Source organism: Pogona vitticeps, chromosome 1 (assembly GCF_051106095.1).
Source record: "Pogona vitticeps strain Pit_001003342236 chromosome 1, PviZW2.1, whole genome shotgun sequence".
Classification (NCBI taxonomy): domain Eukaryota; kingdom Metazoa; phylum Chordata; class Lepidosauria; order Squamata; family Agamidae; genus Pogona; species Pogona vitticeps.
Window position 1 is genome coordinate 247786623 of NC_135783.1, and position 24879 is coordinate 247811501.

Here is a 24879-nt window from a genome sequence, read left to right on the forward strand (position 1 = left end):
GTTCATCCTGGGAACTTCCTGGGCTAATATTCAATCAGGATAAAATTTAAAAATGTGTATTTGTCCAGAATGGAGATTGCAAATTCCATCTGTTGTAGCTGCTAGTGAAGGATGGTGGAGATGCAAACAAGCAAGGTACCAGCTCATATTCAGTTATAAAAGTAAATTGTCAGGGTGGGGGTGACTCAGCCTTTTTAGAGCAGTGGTTCCTAACCTTGGGACCCCGGATGTTCTTGGACTAAAACTTCTACAAACCGTAACTATTACCTGTGCTGGCCAGGATTTCTGGGAACTGTAGTCCAAGAACATCTGGGGAACCATGATTTGGAACCGTTGATAAGTAGTAAGACACATTTTTAATGTATCTGTTGTTTTGGGTTTTTTAAAAATGTCTAGCTTTTTGGCATGTCCTTGGTGAAGCTAAACCCTTGGACATATTTTACAGATTGGGAAGTTGGAATCTGAAAATATCATTTATTTGCTTTCTATCAATCATATTTCAAGCCTCTGACTAGAATAGAGTGAGCTAACTCATAGTGAGATCCGGCCTGGGGTGAGGACTTGTCTGACTATCTTCCCTACCCTCTTTCCAGTTAAATTCATAGAAAACAAAGCTGCAAGAAAGAAAGCTGAGCAGTAGAGAAATTGGAGTGACAGTCATGAACACAAGAGAATGTTAAGCAGGGGCTACAGAAATGGACACACGAAATGCTTCTGTTAAGGACGATTGAAGGAGAAGTAAAGGAGCAGGGAAGCATAGTGGCTCTTGATTGAAATTATGTGAGATTTCCTTGTGTGTGCCATAAGTAGCTCATGACATTGAGGAGGGCTCAATGCCCTACAACAAGAATGCATGCTCTGTAAAGGACAGACGGTCATAGTAGAAAGAAGAACTTGTGGTGTACTTTGGCAGGAACCATGTTTGCTGATAATCTGCAATCGGCTTCTTACTGTGGTTTGTCTGCAAATGGGAGAGAAGCTGCTCCCAATTCATGTCCTGTTTTAATCTGACGAGAATGGAGCCCCTGCCACTGCCCAGCAATAGTTGTAGCCAGGCAGTGCAAAGGTAGCCAGGAATCCACTCAGCACTGGTTGCCTGACAATGCTGTTGTGGGGTGGGGGGGGAGAGAGACGTTCCAGCAGCTCCATTTTCACTGCATGCTGAGTGGGTAGAGTGTCAGGCAAGGACTTTGCTGCCCTTCCTCTTCCACAGGGCTGGCTCATCCAGTGGGTGACTAAAGGGCAGCCACCACCAAGAAGCAGGTTGGTGGCAGCAGCAGTGGCAAGGGTCTCCCCAGTGGTCAAAGGCATCTCTGCGCCTACCATACTTTGCGGCCATCACTGTCCAGCCATCCACTAGATAAATAAGCCTTGTGGAGAAGGAAAGGCTCTCTTGCTCTGGCTGACCCTAAGGGAAGCCCTACGGCACTTTAAAATAGTGCTCATTGGGTGCCATTTTAAAGCATCATAGGGCTTGCATTGTATGAAGTGATGAAAGTCACTGTGCATTCCATCCATGTTTTTCTGGCTGTAGTTGTGGCCTTTGCACATGTTGCCTGTGGTAAAAATAATGAGCTTTACTGTATATATGAGTGATCCTCACATGTTGGACATGACAAAAACTGCAGAAACAGATCCAATGTTATCTGACATCCCTGTTGTATGAGGAGAGTGTGCTGTAACAGAAAAGTGCCCTTTCTTTTCAGTCATCCATCTTGGACCTGGGGAGCACCCAGAGAAGTGAGCCTCAGCTAATTATTTGAAAACATAACAGGGTTCATAATGTAGAGGATAGTAGGAATCCCAATATAGCATGGAAAAAGAGGGAATACAGCAAATACATCTGCTCCCATAGAAAACATCCATTGAGTTCTCAAAACACATGCTTATCTAAAATAGACCCATTTATCTAAACCATGTATATATGGACCTAGCAAGAGTAGGGTCCAATTTTAAAAGCAAAAAAGGTGTGCCATAGGAGGAGCAGAAGTATCCCCACCCCAAAAAATTTTCTTTCAATCCATCACCTCAACATCTTTTGCCTGCAGTCATGAAAGTGAGTCTGGCTGGAGGATAGGATGTGCTTTTCCAGCTTATCTCATTTACAAGCATAGATGGAACAGGGTGTTTGAGGTCCTGTAGATCATCTGTCTCCGGGCTAAAACTGGCCCAAAGCTACTCATTATGAAGATGGAGTTTTTCTCGGAGATTCCTGACCACTTCCTCCACTTCTAGTAGTGTGTCAGGCACCAAATTGTGATTACTATAAGCTGCCTTCTAGTTACATCCTTCATGTAGTCCCTAGTACACTGTGTATTCAGAACTGAAAGAATTTAGTGCTTGTAAGTGTATGCTAGAAGAGGAATTATACAAGCTTCTCCCATGTGGCTCAAAAGCAATTTGCTAAGGGGAGCATTAAATAATGGCAGCACTTCCCGCTACCAATTTTGCTCAGTAGAAATATCCTGGAGCTGTTTGGGAGCTGCCACGTACCACCTGTGATTTTAAAAAAATGCTGACAGACCTTTCCACCACAGACAAATCCTCATTTCGATGAAGTAACACAAAAGGTTGAAGGAATTAAACACACTTAGTTTATCAACCCTAGAGGAAAGGTTCAGAAGTCACTTGATTATAGCCATACATTCATAGTGGAAAGATACTACGTACTAAATGGTTTCATTCTCTCTAAAGAAAAGGTAAAGTCATTGTAAGAACCCATGATTGCTTCCAGATTCCACAGAAGATAAAATGTGTGTTTTAACAGAGAGCACAATTAACCACTGCTGTACATTATCAATTTAATAGTGGACGTTTGATCACTGGAAAGCTTCATGTAAAGCCAAGACTGTTTCTTTCCAGACATCATGATGTCAACATGTGGTATTCATTTATATATTTTACTGGTGAAGCCAAATTAAAGACTCACATCTATGAAGCCCTACTTTAAAAAAAAACACCCTATTAAGATGTGACTAAAAAGAACATTATTTATCGTCTTATAATGATGTTAAGGGCCTTAAAATCCAACATAGGTCCACTTTTCAGATAGCTAGGAAGGTTTTTTGCTCCCTAACGTTGAATAAATAACATATAACCCATCAACTAGTCTATGGTGCTGGCATAATAACTCAGAAATAGCATATGTTAATAAATAGGAAAATAATGTGGATCAACACCACACTAGATGCAACAGAGCTGATGGTTCTTGCTCTTTCAGTCATTATAGCAGTGCAGAATCAAGCAACCCTAAATGTCCCCAGATTTAAAATAGCTCATACAAATTGAAAAGACTAATCTTGATCAACTTGAAAGATAATGGTTGGTCAAACCCACTTTTTCTTTCTATCTTTGGAAAGAATCGAGACTGCAGGGGCTGAAATATTGATCCTCAAAAAAGCCTTTTCAAAAGAGAAAACAACACTTACATATAACAATGAGTGTGTGTGGCACAAGTTTACCAGCAAGAGCATTGCAGAGTAGATACATTGTTGCAGTTTCATGCCAGGAACATGCCAGGAACATTGTAGTGTAGAGCAACGAAAGGACCGTTCCTACTTGTTAAAAAACAGCTGTGAGAATTGTTTTGTGTTTGGGTAAGAAGTGGTTGAAAACAGTCAGCTTCTGGGACTTTCCCTTGTGCTGTGTCACACTGTGAATGGTAGTGAGCACAAGAGGGTATCCTGTACACTATCTTGACCACTGCCATTGGTGTTGTCAACTTTCAGGCTGCTCTTTGAGGTGTAAAACTTGGCATTCCTTTTCTTGCTGGCAAAGCAGGTAAGATACTGTGCAGTAATATCAAACCATTTCCTGTTGTTTTGAACCATGGGTACAGAAGCACAATATTCCACATTAATAAATGGGAGGTTTTTGGAGGAATTGAATACGATCCATGCATGTTATTACACTTACTTGATTATTTTTCGTTTCATATCTGCGGATATATGATACTGTCACAATTCTAGCCCCACAAAAAACATGATCGATTTACATTGTGGCACCTTGCTGTAGGTATGCCACTAAAGATGTTCACTACTTAGGTATAACCACTAAGAGGTTACCTGGAGTGTCAGTGCGGTTTGTTTTAAATAGTTGTTTTAAAGGTAATTTCATGCGCATATATTCTTGTTTATTATCATTTTATACATTTATCTATATGTTTTGCTATGTAATTTTGAAATGGTCTGATGACTTATTCAATACAAAATGTGTGAATAAAGTGCCACTTGCTGCATGAACTAGCTTTTTATGGAGGGGCATGTGAAGTGGTACTCTGAAGTGGTATAGACCAGATATAAGATCACCATGTCATTTGGTAAAAATTAGAAGTGAAATGCATAGGATTGTTGTATGTATGTATGTATGTATGTATGTATGTATGTATGTATGTATGTATGTATGTATGTATGTATGTATGTATGTATGTATGTATGTATGTATGTATGTATGTATGTATGTTAGGCTGACGTTAAGGGTAATATTTTCCCAAGGCAGTATTTATAATGAAAGAAATTATAAAAAACCAAAACAATTCCAACCTCATACAATTGAGACCAGCAGCCCAAAAACTGCAGTTAAAAAAAAAACGCAGCAAGTATTACTGAGGTCATGTGTGTTAAGATGAATGAATACTGAAACATTAAGACATTTCAAAAACCACAGTACCAGGAGAAAGCTGGTAAATGTTATTTAAAATACCATTTTCAAACATGAAGATAAAGAGGCAACAGATATGCGTTTGGAGGTTGTTTCAGGCCTTTGGACCATTTCATTCCCAGCTCCTTGGAAAGTGGCACCACATTCTTGGTGTTTGCTTGTCCCTAGAAGGTCAGGACCCTGATAATGTTAATTGGAAGGTAAACAATATGGTTTAAACTATTGGTGGTATGTGGGCTGATAGATAAAGCCTTGCTTTTTAGCTTCATTTTTAGTTCCCCAATCCAGATCTCATAACATCATGAATGTGCTCTTTATTCCTGATTGTTTTGTGCTGACACAAAGGACTCCTCCTGACTCAACTCAATGACTTTCACAGAATAAACCCCAGGGGTACCTCAGCCTCCATTTTCATGATACCATCAGAGCCAATGGGCATCTCTCAGTTGTTGGTACAAACGGGTATCAATATCCTCTCCTTTAAGGATATTTGAAATGGGGGAAAATATTACCAAAAGGTGAAATACTTGTGAGAGCTAAATTGGCTAAAAACATGATTGTCGTTTAGTCATTTAGTTGTGTCCGACTCTTCGTGACCCCATGGACCAGAGCACACCAGGCCCTCCTGTCTTCCACTGCCTCCCGGAGTTGGGTCAAATTCATGTTGGTCGCTTCTATGACACTGTCCAGCCATCTCATCCTCTGCCGTCCCCTTCTCCTCTTGCCTTCGCTCTTTCCCAACATCAGGGTTTTTTCCAATGAGTCTTGTCTTCTCCTGAGATGCCCAAAGTATTGGAGCCTCAGCTTCAGGATCTGTCCTTCCAGTGAGCACTTGGGTTTGATTTCCTTTAGAATTGATAGGTTTGTTCTCCTTGCAGTCCAGGGGACTCTCAAGAAAGGAATATTCATACTTATTCTTTCTTATACTGACTGGCTAGCTCAATGAATTGGGGACTGCAAATTCAGTTTCCTATTGTGCTTCCTGGGGAAAAAGAAACAGCCTATATAGCTTTGGGCAAGGTACATAGTCCTGAGCACTCATAGAAAAGGGGAATGCTAAACAATTTCAGATTATACCTAAATACAATAGAAAGGGTCCCCATAAGTCAGATGAGTCAGGATATTATTATTTTAAAAATACCAGACACAATCAGTCAAAATTATAAAAACATTGATTGGTATTATATAACAGATTCAAATTTTAACCAAAACCCTAAGTATCTTCTAAATAATGGCACAGTATGTGTGCTGTTCCTAATATTGCTGTTTTTTTGTCGCACCAATGGTGTTATTTCTAAGATCTGCAACTGCTTATAATACCGTGTGAAATTTGTTTATATTGTTCTCAAAGTCCCAATGATTACAGGTGTGCTTCATCCACAAGCAAGATGTATCAATTGCCAGGTTTTGTTAGTTTTCCAATTCCAATATTTTCAGCTCTGGCTTCCCCTTCAATTGCAATGTCAATGATCCAAACATTTCTTCATTCTATTGCAACTGTGTCTGGTGAGTTATGTTCAAGGTGTCTGTCCGTTTGGATCTGGAAATCCCACAAGATCTTGACTTCCTCATTTTCTGACGCCTTCTCTACCTGATGTCCCCATTGGTTTTTGGAGGCTGGCAAGTTATATTTTTTGCATAATGACCAGTGTACTAATTTTGCCACTCAATCATGTCTAATTTTGTAATCTGTTTGTGCAAATTTGGACATTCGCAGATGAGGTGTGACAAAGTTTCATCTTTTTCTTAGCAGAGACAACATTTGCTGTTAGCACTAATTCCTTGGATCTTAGCTTTCATCTTGATGGTTTTTGGAGTGCTTGTTCTTGTGCAACAAAAATCAAGCCTTTGGTTTCTTTCTTAAGGGTTTTAGCCATGCCCATGCTAAATTATGATCAATATTTCTCAGGTGTTGTCCATGCAATGGTTTATTTTTCCAACTGTTCAATTTATTTTCAAATTGTTGTTTCTTCTATTATGTCTTTGTTTCTGTTGTTTTCAAAATATTCCCCTTTTTCACTGCCTTAAGTAATTTTTCTTTGCTTGTACTGATACCGTATAATCATTTAGGCTTTTTTCCCCCTCCTCTACTACCTGCTGTTTTTGTGGTAATCCATGGCCTCCAATTTTTCATGGTAAATATAATCTGTCCACATCACTTTTTGGATGTAGTGCGTGATGCATGTTTATTACTTTCCATGTTTTTCTATCTGGTTCTTCTAATCCATTTTGAGTTCAATCTATTATTCCATCTGTGTATCTAATTACTGGAGCTGCCTGTGTGTTTATGGCTTTGATTGGATTTTCAACATTTGTGTAAGATGATATCTGCTTCTAGTATTCCAAGGTATTTATAATTTTCATCATGTTATATGATTTTATAATATTGCCATTTTTAATTCTGTTCCATCTAGTTTTTGGATATTGCCACATTGTATAGAAAGAGTTGCCCATTTGTCAATATCTTCACTAAATATTCGTACTGTGTTTTGCAATGATTCTATCTCTGTGGAATTTTTGCATATAGTTTTAGGTCATCCAGATGTTATAACCCAAGGTTATTGGGTTTTCCTGCTTGTTGTGAAATACAGTAGTCCAATCTTGTTTTATCTAAAAATATTGACATGGGGATATTTGAGATGCTAAACAGCAGTACTGACAAAGAATCTCTATGAAATACTCCTTTTGACAGTAACTTCACAAACTTCTTCACCATCGTCCATTAAGACACTTTCCCGTTTTTCTGTTTTTCTTGCAGAACCTCTGAATATTTTTACTAATCTCCAAAATTTTTATGCAGGCGTTAATCCAGCTATGTGGCAATGAATCAAATGCATTTTCATAGCCTATCCAGACCATGTTAAGATTTGTTTTTCATCTTTTTGTATTCTTTAGCATCATTTCGTCCATTTTACATTTTATCAATAAGCAGCTGATCTTTCATGCCTCTTGACTTTTTAAAGTTCTCTTTCTGTTCAGTTGGATAGAGTGAGTTTTCAATTATGTAATTATATATCGATCTTATAAGTACTCCTTTGAGGAGCTTGAACATTGTTGGAAGGCATGTAATTGGTTGATAATTACTAGGTTCATTGTCCTTATGATGATCTTTTATTATCAGAAATGTGCATCCTGTTGTCATTCAGTCTTCAGTTGTAGAATTTTGAGGTAAGTGATTAAATTGCATTGCTATACAGTGGTGCCCCGCATAGCGAGGTTAATCCATTCCGGATTAACTGTCGCTATGGGGAAACATTGCTATACGGAATGGTAAAACCCATTGGAACGCATTAAACTTTGTTTAATGCGTTCCAATGGGGCCCAAAACCCACCGTTCTGCGATGTTTCCCCATCCGGCCACCATTTTCACGCCCTCAGTAAGCGAGGGCAGGGTGCGAAAACACTGCGTTTGGCCATTTTGGGCATCTGGCGGCCATTTTGGAACCACCGATCAGCTGTTTTAAAAAAATTGCTATGCACAAATCGGTAAGCGAAACGCTTACCGATCGTCGCAAAGTGATTTCGGCCATAGAAAGCATCGGTATGCAATCGCATTAGCAATCCCAAAAAACGGATCACTATGCGAATTCGTCGTTAAACGGTGCGCTCATTATGCGAGGCACCACTGTATATAGATGGAGACATGTTACTATTATTATTAAAAATACCAGGCACAGTCAATCAAAATTATAAAAACATTGACTGGTGTTACATAACAGATATACGTTTTAAGCAAAACTGTAATTATCTGTTAAATATCTGCACAACATGTATGCTGTTCCTAATATTGTCATTTTTATAGCTCTGATTGTGTTATTTCTGTTGTTGTTGTTAAATAGGGGAAAGAATGAATCCCCTTAAAATCTTACAGGGAGCAATGGACTTTGGAGCATCTGCTTGAGTTAATGATATGAGCCTCCAATTTATGCTGAGCTTGTATGAATGCAAACTTTAAAAAATGCCGGTAAGTAGAGTCAGACTTCCAAAGGAAACCGAACCCTGTATAAATGTTGTACCCCTGAGACTTTCTGCAGCTCAGAACTGGAATGTATGTAATCAATTCATTGCATCCTTTTCATTTTGGAAAAAGTGATTGCTTACCTCTACTATTGATGTAATATAATAAGAAAATGTACATTTCATACTAGGTTCAGACAATAAAAAGGTTTGGGACACTTCATGCCAGCGTGTTCTGGTGAGTTCAGGTGTCACATGAGCACTCTTTTGGGTCATGGTCTTAATGCTAATGGAAACTTGGAAAGCTCTCCAACCTTTTCTTTAAGGATATTTGAAATATCTTATCAAAAAAGTTTGCATTTCTTATCAGAATTGGAGGATGATAAGAAAGGCTCAGTGCTAGATGTATATAAGGAGCAGTTCCCAGTGGTATTGCTGTTAAGCTGGGACCCGCACTTCTTTCCTTTTGGTCAGCGGCTTGGGGATAAAGAAAAAAAATATGAAGTGGCTCTTTCTTCTGGGCTTGGTCACCCTTGGCCAGTGCCTGGTAACCAAGTAAGTATACAGCTTTCAACTTGCTTCACATGCATATGCAAAAAATATGTAGTCTTCAGAAGAACTATCTATCCTTATTTCTATACTTTGTTCAACAGGTTATTTAAAGAAACATTCTCTCTAATGGTTGGCATCAGAGAGAGCAACATCCCCCCCCCCCCATATGCATCTATGTACCAAAATACTATTGTTCTTTAGACGGGAGCAGCCTTCTTTCTGCCAGAACCGTCTGCGGAAGTCATTCTTGATCTGGATCAACAAGGACTATGACAGTGCCAGTTGTGAAAATCCTGAAGCCAAATATGTTGTGCAGGCTTTGCTAAGACCAGAGGGCTTTCTTCTGGCATCTGACTGTCTTTCATCATTCTCCCTTTAATCCTTTCCCATTTAGGGTCCCCCTGCGGAAAGGAAAATCTCTACGGCAAAATCTTAAAGAACATGGGAAGCTGGACGAATTTCTGAAGAAACATCACCACAACTTGGGCTCAAAGTACTACCCCAAACAAAACTTGGCAGTGGCCGCTGAACCCCTGGAAAATTATATGGATGTGAGTTTTGTTTTATTTTTTAATTTGGAGGATATGTCTGAAATAATATACCAGAACTACCTTGGCTTACTGATGGGCTGGCCTTGCCTAGTGCTCATCACTCCTAAAATTATTGTTCCTTCACCTATATAAACAGTATGCTAGAATCCACCCCTGCTCTGGTGACCTGGGAAAGCCAGGGAGTTGATTTGAGGTATTAAATGATAACAAACCAAGAGCCATTGCCATTCCTGTATTTTTATTCACAGGAGGTAAAGAGAGCTGATTCTGAGATTTATTTTTATTTTGATCTTTTAAGATTTATTTGGTTATTTATTCTTTGTCAGCAGGTGCCTTGAGTATTGTGTACATTTACATGGTGGGAGGGTGTTCATACTTGGGTGTTTGTTTGTTTTTTTGGTTTTGTTTTGTTTTGTTGCACATCTTTGGCTAGCAAAATCTTTTGGGTTCGCCCAAGTCCACTGTTGAGCACAATCTACTGTCTCGGATAAGTTTCAAAGCTAGGAAATGATAGTAGGTCATAAGCAGAAGGTATCCTAGTGGTTTTTTAATTAGGACAGAAAAGCAGCAGTACAGGTTGAACTTTATTCATTGTATGTTTTTTTAAAAAAATAGTAAACCAGTTACAGAGATTAGATAGAAGACTGACAGTCTGCTCTCCCCCCCCCCCCAACCTCCAAATCTAGATGGCATGATTGTTGATAGAATGAAATAAATTCAATCTGCTTTCTTTTTTAATAAACAGATTTTGCAGGTTTTGACACTGTTTCAAATACCTGCACAACGTGTTTGACTACAGGCTGGATAAACTAATGCCTATGTTAAAAAGATTATTTATAGCCTCAGACCTTCTACGGGGATTGTGTGTAGTAGTAGTTATGTGTTCTCATTATCATGCCCTATTTTTACCCCACAGATTGAGTACATCGGCAATATCTACATCGGAACTCCACCTCAGGAATTTGTTGTCCTCTTTGACACTGGCTCTTCCAACTTGTGGGTCCCTTCTGTATATTGTTCCAGCTCAGCCTGCTGTAAGTTGGGTCCATAAACTTTTGCTCATAGAAAGTAACTGGATTATGCTTTATTCATGTTTTCATCTGTCTTCTCCTCACTACATATAAGAGAGGGCAAACCAATATAGCTTGTTGCCTAAAATAGCCATTGGAACTTGGGAAGTGGATGCAGGGGTGGACCTACCAGATATAATAAAGCAAAATTATGCAGTCGCCTCAGACAGCTGATCCTGTAAGGCAACTAGAAGATGTTGGAGGTCACAACTCTGTGCCACATAGCCTGGCCTATTGCCCTGTTGCCAGAGTGTAAGAAAGATTTGACTACCAGTGGTGGCGCTGTGGGCTAAACCGCAGAAGCATGTGCTGCAGGGTCAGAAGACCAAGCAGTTGTAAGATCGAATCCACGCGACGGAGTGAGCGCCCGTTGCTTGTCCCAGCTCCCGCCAACCTAGCGGTTCGAAAGCATGCAAATGCGAGTAGATAAATAGGTACCATCTCGGTGGGGAGGTAAACAGTGTTTCCGTGTCTAAATCACACTGGCCATGTGACCACGGAAAAGATTGTCTTCGGACAAACGCTGGCTCTACGGCTTGAAGAGCGGGATGAGCGCCGCCCCCTAGAGTCGGACACGACTGGACAAAAAAATTGTCAAGGGGAACCTTTTTTCAACTGCTTTTTTAAGAATGAAAGATCTCCTATTTGGGGAGGGGTTTGTTTTTGCCTCAGGCAGCAAAAAATAACTGGGTTAAGGAAGCAGTGTTGAAATATAAAACGGGTTTTTCTAGGGGATTCATAAAACGTTCGGGTGTGGAGAGTCTAAGTGTGTGGAAGGGGTTCCAGGTGGCCCTGCTCCGCATCTAAAGTACCAGTTAGAGAGAAGTTCTTCTCAGTACCAGCAAAACATTTTTCTTTTACAAGAAAGAAAATCAGTTACAATACAACTGTTTTCCATGCAAAAGAGATTAGGGAACAGAGTTTTTATAACAGTGAGCCTGGTGCTGAAGTGGCTTCCACTCCAGCATCTCTGTATTGATGATATAAAGCTTGACCACAGGCTCACGGACTGACTGATTTGCATTGCAGCAAACCACAACCGCTTCAACCCTCAGAGTTCCTCCACCTACCAGGGAACTGACCAGAGTGTCTCCATCACATATGGCACTGGGAGCATGACTGGAATCCTAGGCTATGACACTGTCCAGGTAAACTACTGGAGGATATACAGTAACTGGATGTGAAAAAATGGAGGCTTACTAGCTTATAAAATGCAAATAGCTGAAATTCCTCAATTCCTGTTATACAAGTACCTTGCACATCAGCTTTCTTTCCTTCTTTTCTGATTGAGAACTTGCAGATAAAACTTTTGCCATCCTGATGGCTCAGGCACAAATCTCCACAGAATTGTGGCCAACTTCTAATGATATGACCTGTTATCATCTTCTTTGATCCTGGGGGTAGGAGAAATGACATGGCTGGCAACATGGTTTGGGTGGATTAACACAAGTAGGATCCACTCTGAGGCCTGGGAGGTACAGAATTGTTATTGACTGCAAAGGGGACAACGCTGGGCTCCCTTTTAAATCTTGTTTATGGTAAAGCCATCACTATCAATTTGTGGCCTGTCCGACTTGTGACAGGCCACAAGTCAGTCTAAGCGGAAGCCAGCTGTGCCCTTCAGCTTGTTAGGTGCTTAATAAGCCTTTTGCTGTTGCACTTCCAGTCAAGCAATAAAAGCAAGGAGAAGGGGATTTTGACCAAACATTTCCAGGTTTAACAAAGTATCTACAATATTTTTATTCATTCATTTATTATTTTCTTAAGTTTTCTATATTGCCGAGTTAATGCAAAACACTATTCTGGGTAGTTAACAGTCAATAAAGTTAAAAAAAGGAACATTAAAACAAACAATGATAATGATAATAATACAAATAAAGCAATCAGCTCCAACATCACAGGACAAGCCAGCCAAGGACATCAACCCATGATTGGATGGGCAGGGCAGATGGCAAGTTCATTTGAGGTTGCCATCAAAATCCTCTGTACGGAGCAGGATTTTGAGCAACCTATTAAAGGTAGGCAGGGAGGAGGCCAGGTGCAGCTCAACTGGGAGTCGATTCTAAAGGTCTGGTGCCACAACCGAGAAGGCCTAACTTTTCTGGCCCCCTATGGTGTGGCAACCCAGAGAAGCATGGCCTGAGAATGTGTTGTCATACAGTATGTGGTTTATTTGAACTATGATTGGTGATTCTGGCTTGTTTCAGTAAGGCTGATTTTGAACTAGCAACAATTCCAGGTTGGGATATAAAAACAAAATGTATATAATTTGAACTAGGAAGCTCTCCACAAACTGGAGATTGTGTGTGCATCTGCTTCCTTGTTGAAACTATCAACAGTTTATTTTACGTACAGTTTATAGGTGTCACCAGCTTGAAAACAAATATGTTTTTTCTTTTCTAGTCCGTAGCATTAAAATGTCGTAGTTGTGATGTAAACAGCAGCTACCCAGGACCACCACACCCCTTAACCGGTGAAGAACTAGAATTGTTTTTGGCTTAAGTTTTGTTACGTGCCCAACAGCTCTTGTCCTTCCACCCAGGTCGGAGGCATCACTGTCACCAACCAGATCTTTGGCCTGAGCGAGACTGAGCCTGGCAGCTTCCTTTATTACTCCCCCTTTGATGGCATCTTGGGTCTGGCTTATCCCAGCATCTCCTCCTCTGGTGCTACTCCTGTCTTTGACAACATGATGAGTGAGGGTTTGGTGTCCCAGGATCTCTTCTCCGTCTACCTAAGCTCGTAAGTCTAGTTTGTGTGTATGCCTCTTCCATTCACCACTAGTGGGCTTGTGGGGGGGGGCTCACTCATATTATTTCTAGGAGCTGAGCAGAAAGAGAACTGGACTTGTTTCTAGGGGCTGAGATCTGGCCCAATGCCAGAGAGAGAAAGGCCTAGCTATATGTTAAAGGTAACCTGTCATTAGAGCTGAAACAAACAAACAAACCCTTTGCAGTCAGGGGACATGATCAAGGCATTCTTTCATGTCTGAGAAATCAGGTGCATGATGAAGGCACGTCTGGCCCAGCAACCAGTCCCAAACAAAACAACTTGCTAACTTGTTAATTTTGGAATATAAGTAAGAAAAGCTCTTCCAATTATGGGTTACTGATGACATACAGGTGGGCCCTTAGCCGCCACCACCACCATCCCATTTGAAAGATGAACTACAAGTAATTATATCTTAAAATACTGGGCTGCTAATTCTATTCCTCACCAAGTTCCATAGGATCCATCTGAAGGATGATTTTGGCAGAGAATTGGACAAGTCTGTAGACTGGACTTTGCAATGCACTAACTGCACTCCAGTTCTTACAACCTGAGTCCCTCTGTCTACATGATTTAATAGGTGTTTTGCAATGCTACAAAAGATAGTCTGTTGTGTTGTGTTTTTTGTTTTTAAGGGATTAATTAATTTTAAGGGATTATTAATTAAATAAACATTGTTATCATAATGGCTTAGATATCACCATGATCTGTCTGATTTTAATCTACGGTTTCCCAAGGTGGAATGTAGTATGTTCTCTGAAATCTACAAATTTTAGAGAACATTCAACTAGGTAGTGAATCCTTTTTCACATTAGAATGACAGACATGCATACCAGGAAAATCAACCCTGGCCCAGCATTTCATCTCTCTACTGTTGCCCAGTGACCCAGGCAATATGTCCACTGTACTCTGTTTTAATACTATACATAAGCCGCCCTAAAAAGTGACCTCACCCACCCACCCCAGGCCAAACTGCTGTAGGGATTGATTGCAAGGGGCCCTTGGTAACACTGGAGAGAACCAAACCAGATGGGACTAAGGGAGCAAACAGTCTCCCATGGTGCAAGACAGTTTCCTATCTTTTTTCCCCCTACAGAGATGAACAGAGTGGAAGCTTTGTCATGTTTGGTGGTGTTGATACCTCCTATTATACTGGAAGCCTCAACTGGGTGCCTCTCTCTTCAGAGAGCTACTGGGAGATCACTCTGGACAGGTAACCAAGTTGGCATATTTTCAGCCTTGACCTCCCTGGTTCACTTTGTTACCGTTAAGAATGAGGTGCAGAATGGGGTGGGATGACAAGCTGGGATGCATACGGGTTTCACAGAAAGACTTAGGGAGGGAGCTAGGAATTTTCACCCAAGAAAAAAAAGGACAGATGACACATTTATATCCTATCTGTTCCAAAAACCAAAACTGAATGGAAGATGTGTTCTTGTATGATCGATGGACCACTGGGAGTTTTTCTCTCCTGGTGACCTTTGTGAGGAAACTATCGTGGCTGCTTTCTTTTTCACCACACTGAGCTGGCTGTTCTCCTTTCAGCATCACCATGAATGGCCAGTCCATCGCATGCTCTGGCGGCTGCCAAGCTATTATTGACACTGGCACTTCCCTGCTGGCCGGTCCCCCCAACGGCATTTCTAACATCCAATATTACATTGGTGCCAGCCAGTCCTCCAACGGTGAGGTAAGGAAATAAATATCAGAGACATCCGGAGGTATCTCGGACTGGGAGGTAGACAGATTTATGAAGGAAATGTGGCTTTATTCCAAATCTGACTCGAGTCTGTGATGACAGTGATAAAGTCAGGTTGTGGACAAAGGAAATGGGGCATTTGGCATTTGTCCTTTATTCCTTCATACCCATTAACTTTCTTCACTGTACAAAGATCTCCTGCTAGTGACTAGGAAGAGGATGGAATGTAATATAAAGGTTTATAACTCTGAAGTTGTCTGGGGTTTAATAGGACTTGTATGGGCAGTCACAATATAGAAAAAGAAATGTACAATCATTACCTGTTCTGTTATTGAGTGAGGTCTAGACATCTTTTCCCAAGAAATGACTTCCATTAGAAGTGTATTGCTTTTTCTTACCTGGTAGCCTAAAATATGTTGTGACTAGAAAAATGTTAGTTCTACTCTAGCACAAGCTAGCCACATAATGGCCATACCAATCAATCAATCAATCAATCAATCAATCAATCAATCAATCAATCAATCAATCAATCAATCAATCAATCAATCAATCAATCAATCAATTTCTGCCCAGATATTTCTGACCACACTTTCAAGGTCAGTTATACTAGGCAACACAGATGCTCCAATACCACCCCCATGTGGTTTAGATGCTATCCCATTCGTTTCATACATTTCCTCCCCTGCTTAACAGGTTCAGTGGGTATTCCTAAGAAGAAAACAAAGGGAACCCCTTGAAAGAAACAACAAAATGGGGATTGCTTCCATACTCACACATCCTTCTGCTGCTTTGTGGTATCTCTCCTTTTGTGTTAAAATGCAGCAAAAGGTTCCAGGTAGCAAAGATACAGTCTTCACTTGTTTTGTGAGGGCCTGGAGTTTGAGAAAGTACCTATTTTAGGCTACAAGTCACCCAATTGCCAGGCAGAAGAGATCCAATGATTCTGGGGACTGTTGTCCGGAAAGTGATTATACAATGACTGACTGGGCTTATGTGCACAGCCTACAGTGTGTTATGCTTTCACAACTTTAAGTGGAAAGCTTTACAGTACGAAAAGAAAGAACCATAAAAGCCAAAGAATAGCTGGTTTCAGACATTATCCGATTAAAATAGATACATGAATAAATAAAGCCAGCCAGTTTTCTCTTCAGTCATTCCATTTGGGGTAATTCCTAGTTCATAACATGCAGCTAAACCCTTTTCGTAGCTCTTATGTTTGAAAATATGATGCCATATGGTAAATTCTTGTCTTCTGCCTGTTTTGCTTCACACTAGTATTACGTCAGCTGCAGCGCCATGAACAGCCTACCAGACATTGTCTTCACCATGAATGGTATTGAATTCCCTGTGCCTGCCAGTGCCTACCTTCTTCAGGTAAGACCTCTGGTCCATCTCACCTGAAATTATTTTTTTTAAAAAAATGTTTGTGGAAGATCAATCTCTGGAAATTAAACAGTCCAGTTCAGAAAGGAAGCAAACTATGCAATTGCACAAAGGAGTTTGATAGTTTGTAGCCTAGTGGCAGACTTTTTCTCATGTCAGATGATGCTGGATAGCATAGCATAGGCACCCTTCAGTATTGAGAGACCATGGTAACGTGTTCTGTATCGAGGAGTGTCCTCTCCAGAGCATGAAGCCTGGGCAAAGTAATATGGAGGATAGGCTGTTACCCAAGCAGCAGATCCCTCCTCTCCACGTTGCTGACATGGTCCAATGGAAAAGCAAGAGCCAATACCACTGGTTCCAGCAACATCGCAGGACTTGGCAGAATGACACGAACTGCCTTCGGGACTCCAACTCCAGATTTTGCCTCTCGGTTAACTCCTGAAGCCGTTTCCATGAGTGGATATAGCCACAGGCCAGCAGAGGTTTGAAATCAGAGTTTTCCTTCTCCTAGATAGGCTGCCTTCCATGGCTAACGAGCCCCATCTATCCAGCCTACTTTAATATTTCCACAATACCCCACGTTTCCTGTAGTATGTGAAGAAAAAGAGTTGCATCCTTTTGAAAATGAAGCAAGTTAGGAACAAGATTTATCAAAGGCTCAAACACTGATTGCAACCAGTACGTTGCGACTATTATTAAATAAGGAATATCTTATCAAAGTTTACTACCTTATTCTCAAATGTGATTTTGATTTTAATCAATGTAATAATATAAAACTAATGTATATTCTATGTTTGTGAGAGAGAGGGAGGGAGGGAGGGAGCGAATGTCTTCATGCTACATATACTCATAATTAAAGAGTGTTTTAATGAAAAAATTGTGTGATGAGGAGATGATTAGTGCCTAGTATGCATCTGTGTGTCTCATTTCATTTCAGAAGATTTCACACATGCCCTGGTTTGATTCACCAATAGTGCGCCAGCATCTGGATGTTCTGTCCAAGCACATCTATGTTCATAATGCTACTCACATTATCTGACTGGTATAGAGACACCACAATTCATTCTATACTGTTATCTCTCGTTTCAGAGCAATGGTTATTGTCAAAGTGCCTTTGAGAGCATCAGTATCCCCACTGATTCTGGTGAGCTCTGGATCCTTGGAGATGTCTTCATCCGTCTGTACTACGTTGTCTTTGACAGAGCAAACAACCAGGTCGCTCTGGCCTCCGTTGCATGAACTGGCAAAACGTCCCCTGGCAAAACGACTCCTTGAGAACAGCCTTCACTTCCTTGAGCTAAATTTAGTCACTATGTCACATCCTCAAGAGCTGGAATATTAATAACAGTAGAATAAAAGAATATAAAAGCAAACACATTGTTCTTCATTTCTCACAGATTGAATACAGTATATAGCATCCTGATTGGGGATCACCAATGGGAAAGTGAAGCCTTTCTCCTATTACGTTTTCATCTTTCCTAAGCAGCACACTTTTAGTTTCTCTTTATCTTTATTCTTCTCTGAATGTTCTCATTGTCTCAAGATCAGGTGACACAAACACAACTTCCATTCACCCATTCCATGAGTTTTTTCCAACTAGTCCCCATATAATCATGGACTTAAAACATGTGTAATCTTAACAGGATCACATCACTGATTTGGGCATTTTAAGAGACTCTGATTATTTTTCTTGGAGACCTAGTTCTGTCAGTTTCTGAGATATGTTACTCCAGCAAACATCTGGGAGTTCTATTCTATTGTACAAACAAAATGTCTTTTCAAAAATGAGCGTATGAACATATCAAAGGCACACACACAGTCCAAAATTCGAAATTTCCAGAGAGACATTCAGTCTCATCCTACACAATATATTGACCAAAATCCTGTTGCCTCATGTAGTAAATTGCACGAGAGTAGGCCCATTGAATCAATGGGGATTTGGTGATTTAACACATCTGCAAGCTGCCTTGATTTAACTCTGTGACTTACTATGCTAAAATAAGATACAGTTACAATGGCCGTATTTGAATAAAAAGGATTTACAGAGGGGTTGACTCGCCAAGTCCCCATTGATTCAATGAGCTGGCCATAGTGTAATTTAATTATGCACTATGCTAAGAAACAGGATTTTGGCCATTAATCATTGCAGCAATTGTTATAATTCTTCACTTTGGACATTTGATGCTTTCAAGTCCATTTCTGGGGAAATTCACATTAAATTTATTTGTATAAGCTTTGGTTTCTAAAAAAATATTATTTTTCAAAAAGAAATCTTCAATGCATTGGAAAATCCAAGTGTTACAGCAAAATAAACACATATGCACATAAAATATGGGAGCTCATTTTGACACATTGCAGCAAAGCATAGCAATCTAAGGTAAATTCACACATATATGTTCTCTAGTCAAGTGAACGTATACATATCTGTAAAAGCCATGAGAAATCCAGCACCATAGAAAGCTACCATGTAATATTCAGTCTCCTGAATCCACACAAAAGATGAAGCAAACTCACCAATGCACAAAAGGATTGTGGGAAATTGGGTTTCTTATCAACAAAGAGTCTATAGGGGAATCACTATAACCGAGATATTTTATTTTCAGTAATGAAGAGAAGACCTCCCCATGGTAGCTATCTGGATGAACACCAAACCAGAAGAATAAGAAATGCCAAAGAAAAAGATTAGAAGCATTCCTCTGTGAATAATCTGTATGTATACTGATGGCCAGAACTCAGCAATGGCAGGCACAGCCTTTGTTGGTCTCCAGCTGCCTATCAGATAGTGGAAGAACCAGTACACAATGAAGCCTGTATGAATCTGGCCTGTGGGAGATCAGAAAGCCTGGATAGAGTGGCTCCAAGATGTTGTGTGAATGTGACTGCACTCTGTACATGTCCGTCAGCCCCAAACCTAATCAACGACTGTGATTCCTAGTCAGGGAATCCTGGTTTTATATAAAGGCCAGAAATGCCCAACAAAGAACACTGAATTTTAATTTTAGAATTTTAATTTTTAACCCTCTTGGCTTCCAAATGAAAAATGACCTTCAACCTAAAAAAAGCACATGGTTTGCTTCTGCATATCACAAATGGTACATTTATGGTGTTCATGTATATCTAGCTCCAGAATACTAGAAATCTGAATTTCAAATCTCCATCATGTCAATAGATCTGGTACCAACATGAGAAAGGACTATAGTGGAAATGCTCTAGCATTACAGTCCATTTCAGATGCACCAACAAATCTGCACCATATGGGTTTTTTTTTAACGTTGCTGAATTGGCAGCACCCTTGATTTCAAAGGGGAACTGGCCACTCTCCTTCAAAGTGATCAGTCCTGAAATTTTCATATGAGTCACGCAGCACCAATAAGATATTAGATAGACCTGTTGTTAGAAGACTTACTATGTGCTTTTGGGCACAAGGGAATACTTCATTTGCTGGCAGCAAACCTGAGCCACAAAAAGCAGCAGAAGTAGACAGATTAGGAGTAGCTCACCTTCTTCTGCATCCCAGAGGGGTTCTGCTGCAGCCTTTAGATTGCACAGAAAACATCCTGCTTTATTCTGAAGCCAAAAATATAGGTCAGGCAAGCACACTAGGCCTTGTATCCTCAACACTTAGAAGACCTCCTTTCCAAGAAGACAGAAAGTGGGTATCACCAGGGATAGGTTGGGGCAGGGCCAGCTCACAGCACTAGTGGCAACCTTACTTGCACCGGGGCTCTCCCCCCCCCCATGAGGTTAAAGTGGTTACTCTCCTGTTCAAAATAAGCCTAGCTTTCCCTCCCTAAGGATCAGAGCCATTGAGGTTATTCCCACCACCAGGGGGCAATGTTGAACTGTTCGCCACCATTTGTGGGCCCACAGAGGGTGAACCTGTTCTATCGGATGGGCTCCCAAGATATTCTTGTAAAGACAAAGAGGCTAAATTAGGACTGGCTGAAGGGGAAAGAGTTTCCTCTGGAGGTAGCAAAGGAAGATGGTGGGTCTCTGATAACTGAAAGAGGGAAGCTAAGGAATTTCTCAGTTTACCCACAATGAGGGGAGCAGAAGGATGAACATCAGTGGATGCCACCGTATCTCCAGTTGTCCTTGTAACGAGGGAAGGAACACTAGAATGAGTGGACGAGGAGTCACTTGCTCTGATGGCAGGAGATCCCATGCTTTCTGGCCTGTTTAGAAGCAGCGGAGCAGACCCTGGTTTCATCTGAGGAGTCACAGATCGTCCTAACCAAGGAGGAGGAGGTTTGGCACTGGGTGGTCTGTTGAGACGCAGGCTGTCATGTTCTCCTGGTCTGGTTTGACGAGCCTCAATGTGCTCCGATGCAGTTTGGCTCACAGGTGGAGTCTTCAAGGCACTTATGTTATTATGTGCTGCAGGGTCAGCTTCTGGACTCGGTGTAGCAACGGTGAGGTTGGTGCTGCAATAGCTGCAGTTCCTGTTAGACATCAAGGCCATGGAGCGGAAGGCTTGCAATCTTGTCTTTGATTCCCCATCTTCAAACTGAGAAGAGGTTATGCTATTCTCTAGCGATGTCAGGTCATCTGGTGTAAAAGAATTGTACATAAGGTTGAGCACTGATTATTCTGAAATGTTCCAGGAAACCCTCTGTTTACAGACTGTGCTGCAGACTGTACAAATCCCAATCTGTAATGATCACTGTTTGTGTATAAACACATACACACATATGTACACAAACTGCCTCTTTCTTGTGTATCACATGTAAAGATTTCCATATATAGGATGTGGCTACACTAGCTAGTGTGAACTGCTTTGGAATGGTCTAAATCAAGCCCAACTGTTCACACAGAAATGTCTCCTGCCAATATCATGGAGTGGCTTAATAGGCAAGCCACTTGGGGATATTCACAAATTAATTATTTCCCCTGCTTGACAGAAGGCAGGGGAAGTGAAAAACTTTTCTTAAAACTTTATAACTGTTTCACTTAAGATAGACTAGTGCTGATGTGATGCATCAGTTATAAAAATACAAAACCAAAAATCTTTTCTTCAACTGCTTTTAAAGAGCGGGTCACAAAACTGCCCACTGCCAAACCACCACCTTTCTCAACCAAAGAAAATATTTTTTAAAAAAATTCTAACTGATGTAGCACATCAGCAATAGCCTATAAACAGTCAAAAAGCAGGGGAAAGTAATTAATTTGCCAAAATCCAGAAGTAGTTCACTTATTAAGCACCTCATGATAGTACTCACAAATTCAATCTGGAGCGCTTGCTTTGGATCAGTTCCAGCAATCAGATGCACTGAAACCAATCTAAACCAGAGCAATCTTAGCAGCACCAAAAAAAAAAGCAGATCCCTTTGGACGGGCCAGAAAGGTGCAAGTGGGAACCCTCTGGGGACAGGCTGGTGCACTCCAGCAAAGACGTTGTTGTCTGATTGTCATCTTCAAGAATGCACCATTCCATCTCTGCAGTGCTCCAAAAAGCAGGCCAAATATATACTCAAATGGTAATGGAGGATTCCAGGCACTTCTTGTCCCTGGGAAAGCCTGGGTACAGCTCCATACATTGGAAGAAATGAAGTCCATTAAAGCTTGTGCCATAACTAATTATTATAGGTGCCACAAAATTCCCTGTTGTTTTGTAATATCCTATCACCCTAAAAAGTTTTATGATAAATCTTGCACCTTTGAGCCAATGTTAAGATGTTACAAGTTACGAAATGCCTGAGTTGCAGGAGTGGGGAGAATTTACTCGAGACAGACCACAGACCATGTCAGCAACAGATACAGCCAAAAAGAAATCAGTTCCTTCATCTTCTCCATGAGACATTTACACTTCAACAGAGTTTTGGAAAAAGGATGGGATGTGAGCTTTGAGCCAATTTAAAAGTTAAAAATGTCTGAGCTGTAGGACATAAATAAAACAAATTGTCTTATTTGGAAATTACTGCCTCTTGTTTCCTGAACATTCGTAATGTACACTTTTAGTAACGATATGTCTTACAATTACAAATATTTTCACCTATCGTAGGATAGAATAAAATGCTGCTCTGTAGGCATCCTTCGGTCTCGAGAGACTATGGTATCGTGCTCTGTATGGAGGTCTTGGAACAGCGTCTAGTGTGGCTGAGAAGGCCAATTCGAGAGTGACAATCCCTTCCACACTGAAGACAAATACAATCTGTCCCCTGTCCAGCTCCCTGGTTTTGTTGCTTTCAGGACTGCCTCTTTGCCTCAGCCTGCTGGACAAGTGCCTCTTCAAATTGGGAGAGGCCGTGATGCACCACCGCCTGCCTCCAGGCTGAACGCTCAGATGTCAAGGTTTTCCATCTGTTGAGGTCCATTCCTAACGCCTTCAGATCCCGCTTGCAGATATCCTTGTATCGCAGCTGTGGTCTCCCTCTGGGGTGCTTTCCCTGTGCTAATTCTCCATACAGGAGATCTTTTGGAACCTGACCATCAGCCATTCTCAAGACATGCCCAAGCCAATGTAACTCATAGACGTCGCTGTTTCAGTAATGTATACATGCTAAAAATTCCAACTCATTCTAGGACTACACTATTTGGAACTTTGTCCTGCCAGGTGATATCCAAAATATGTCAGAGACAATGCATATGGAATGTGTTCAACTTCCTCTCATGCTGTGCACAAAGGGTCCACCAGAACTCACTGCAGTACAGGAGTGTGCTCAGGACACAACTCTATAGACCTGGATCTTGGTATATTAGCTTCTTATTAAGCCATACTCTCTTTGTGAGCCTAGAGAACATGGTAGCTGCTTTGTCAATGTGTTTATCCAGCTTGACATCTAGGGAGAGAGTGTCAGAGATCATTGAGCCAAGGTACATGAAATCATGAACAACCTCCAATTCCTGTGTAGAGATGGTAACAGAGGGAGGTGAGTCCACACCCTGGCCCATGACTTGTGTTTTCTTCAGGCTGATTGTTAATCCAAAATCTTGGCAGGCTTTACTAAAACGATTCATAAGTTGCTGCAGCTCTTCAGCAGAATGGGCAACAACAGCTGCATCACTGGTGAAGAGGAAGTCCCGCATGCATTTCAGCTGGACTTTGATCTTCGCTGTCAATCTAGAGAGATCAAAGAGCTTTCCGTCTGATCTAGTCCAGAGATAGACACCTTCTGTTGCAGTTCCAAAGGCGTGCTTCAGCATGACAGCAAAAAAGATCCCAAACATGGTTGGCAGGAGGACACAGCCCTATTTCACTCTGCTTTGGATGTCAAAGGAATCTGATATTGAGCCATCAAAAACTACAGTGCCCTTCATTTCATCATGAAAGGACCTGATGATGTTAAGGAGTTGAGGTGGACATCCAATCTTGGGAAGGATTTTAAAAAGGCCGTCCCTGCTAACCAAATCAAAGGTCTTTGTAAGATCTATGAAGGCCTCAAAGAGTGGCTGTCGTTGTTCCCTACATTTCTCCTGCAACTGTCTGAGGGGAAATACCGTGCCATTGGTGGATCTGTTAGCTTAAAATCCACACTGTGATTCTGGATAGACTCTGTCTGCAAGCACCTGGAGTCTCTTCAGCACGACACAGGCAAGCAGCTTCCCTACACCATTGAGAAGAGAGATGCCATGGTAGTAAAGGTAAAGGTTCCCCTTGACAATTTGTAGAGTTGTGTCTGACTCTAGGGGGCAGTGACCATCCCCATTTCCAAGCCATAGAGCCAGCGTTTGTCCGAAGACAGTTTCTGTGGTCACATGGCTAGCGCGACTAGACACATTACGTTCCCACCGAGGTGGTACCTATTTATCTACTCATATTTTTACATGCTTTCGAACTGCTAGGTTGGCAGGAGCCATGGTAGTATCGCTTTGTAATTCATTATTTTATGTGATATGTATGACTTTGGAGGAATGAAACATAACACTTGAATGGCCCCTGCTTATTCTGTAGGGTGTCATAGAATATCCTTACCTGTAATTTCATTATCTTGGCAGTTGGGGCAACAATGTGCAGGGGGAGCAGAGGGCTCAGCACAATTGCTTGGACAGAGTCTCTTCTCACAGCTTACCTCTCCAAGCTGAGAAAATAGAAAAGAACACAGGAGAAATGTTTACTGATTCAGAGAAATTTTGGCCAGGTAACAAGAAATTTTGCCAGCTACATGGGTAAATTGAGGGGAGCCGTAGGCTCACAAGCTACGGCATCTCTTCTGCCTTTATGTACTAAAAAGGAAGAGTGAAAGCTTCTCTGTCCATGTTTAAACTAACCACAGTTCCCCTTGACACCCATGCTTGG

General features: G+C 41.1%; 2 protein-coding genes across 4 annotated transcripts in view; one reads left to right on the plus strand and one right to left on the minus strand.

The window, feature by feature from the left end:
* Positions 1-8497: 8497 nt before the first annotated feature.
* Positions 8498-18016, plus strand: LOC110078337 (pepsin A). 2 transcript variants are annotated; one of them, XM_020792359.3, is made up of 9 exons: positions 8498-8623; positions 9563-9719; positions 10636-10753; positions 11819-11937; positions 13332-13531; positions 14655-14771; positions 15104-15248; positions 16533-16631; positions 17733-18016. In XM_020792359.3, exons 1-9 carry the CDS (start codon positions 8598-8600, stop codon positions 17880-17882), a joined length of 1131 nt encoding a protein of 376 aa, XP_020648018.3. In that variant the 5' UTR covers positions 8498-8597; the 3' UTR covers positions 17883-18016. The 2 variants fall into 2 exon arrangements, with proteins under 2 accessions (XP_020648018.3, XP_072841605.2); XM_072985504.2 differs by lacking the exon at positions 8498-8623 and adding an exon at positions 8662-9171.
* Positions 18017-18134: 118 nt separating this feature from the next.
* Positions 18135-24879, minus strand: part of VWCE (von Willebrand factor C and EGF domains) — a 40376-nt gene continuing 33631 nt past the window's right edge. For both annotated transcript variants that reach the window (XM_072985501.2, XM_072985500.2), the window contains 2 exons: positions 24556-24661; positions 18135-21191 (listed from right to left, as the gene is read on the minus strand). In XM_072985501.2, coding sequence (XP_072841602.2) covers positions 20434-21191; positions 24556-24661 — 864 coding nt within the window. In that variant the 3' untranslated portion in view covers positions 18135-20433. The remainder of the gene's footprint in view (positions 21192-24555; positions 24662-24879) is intronic.

Coding starts and splice junctions, on each gene's coding strand:
- LOC110078337 (XM_072985504.2), top strand. CDS start 9,116: ATGAAGTGGCTCTTTCTTCTGGGCTTGGTCACCCTTGGCCAGTGCCTG. Junction 14,772..15,103: donor TGGGAGATCACTCTGGACAG/GTAACCAAGTTG, acceptor TTCTCCTTTCAG/CATCACCATGAATGGCCAGT. Junction 16,632..17,732: donor CCAGTGCCTACCTTCTTCAG/GTAAGACCTCTG, acceptor CTCTCGTTTCAG/AGCAATGGTTATTGTCAAAG.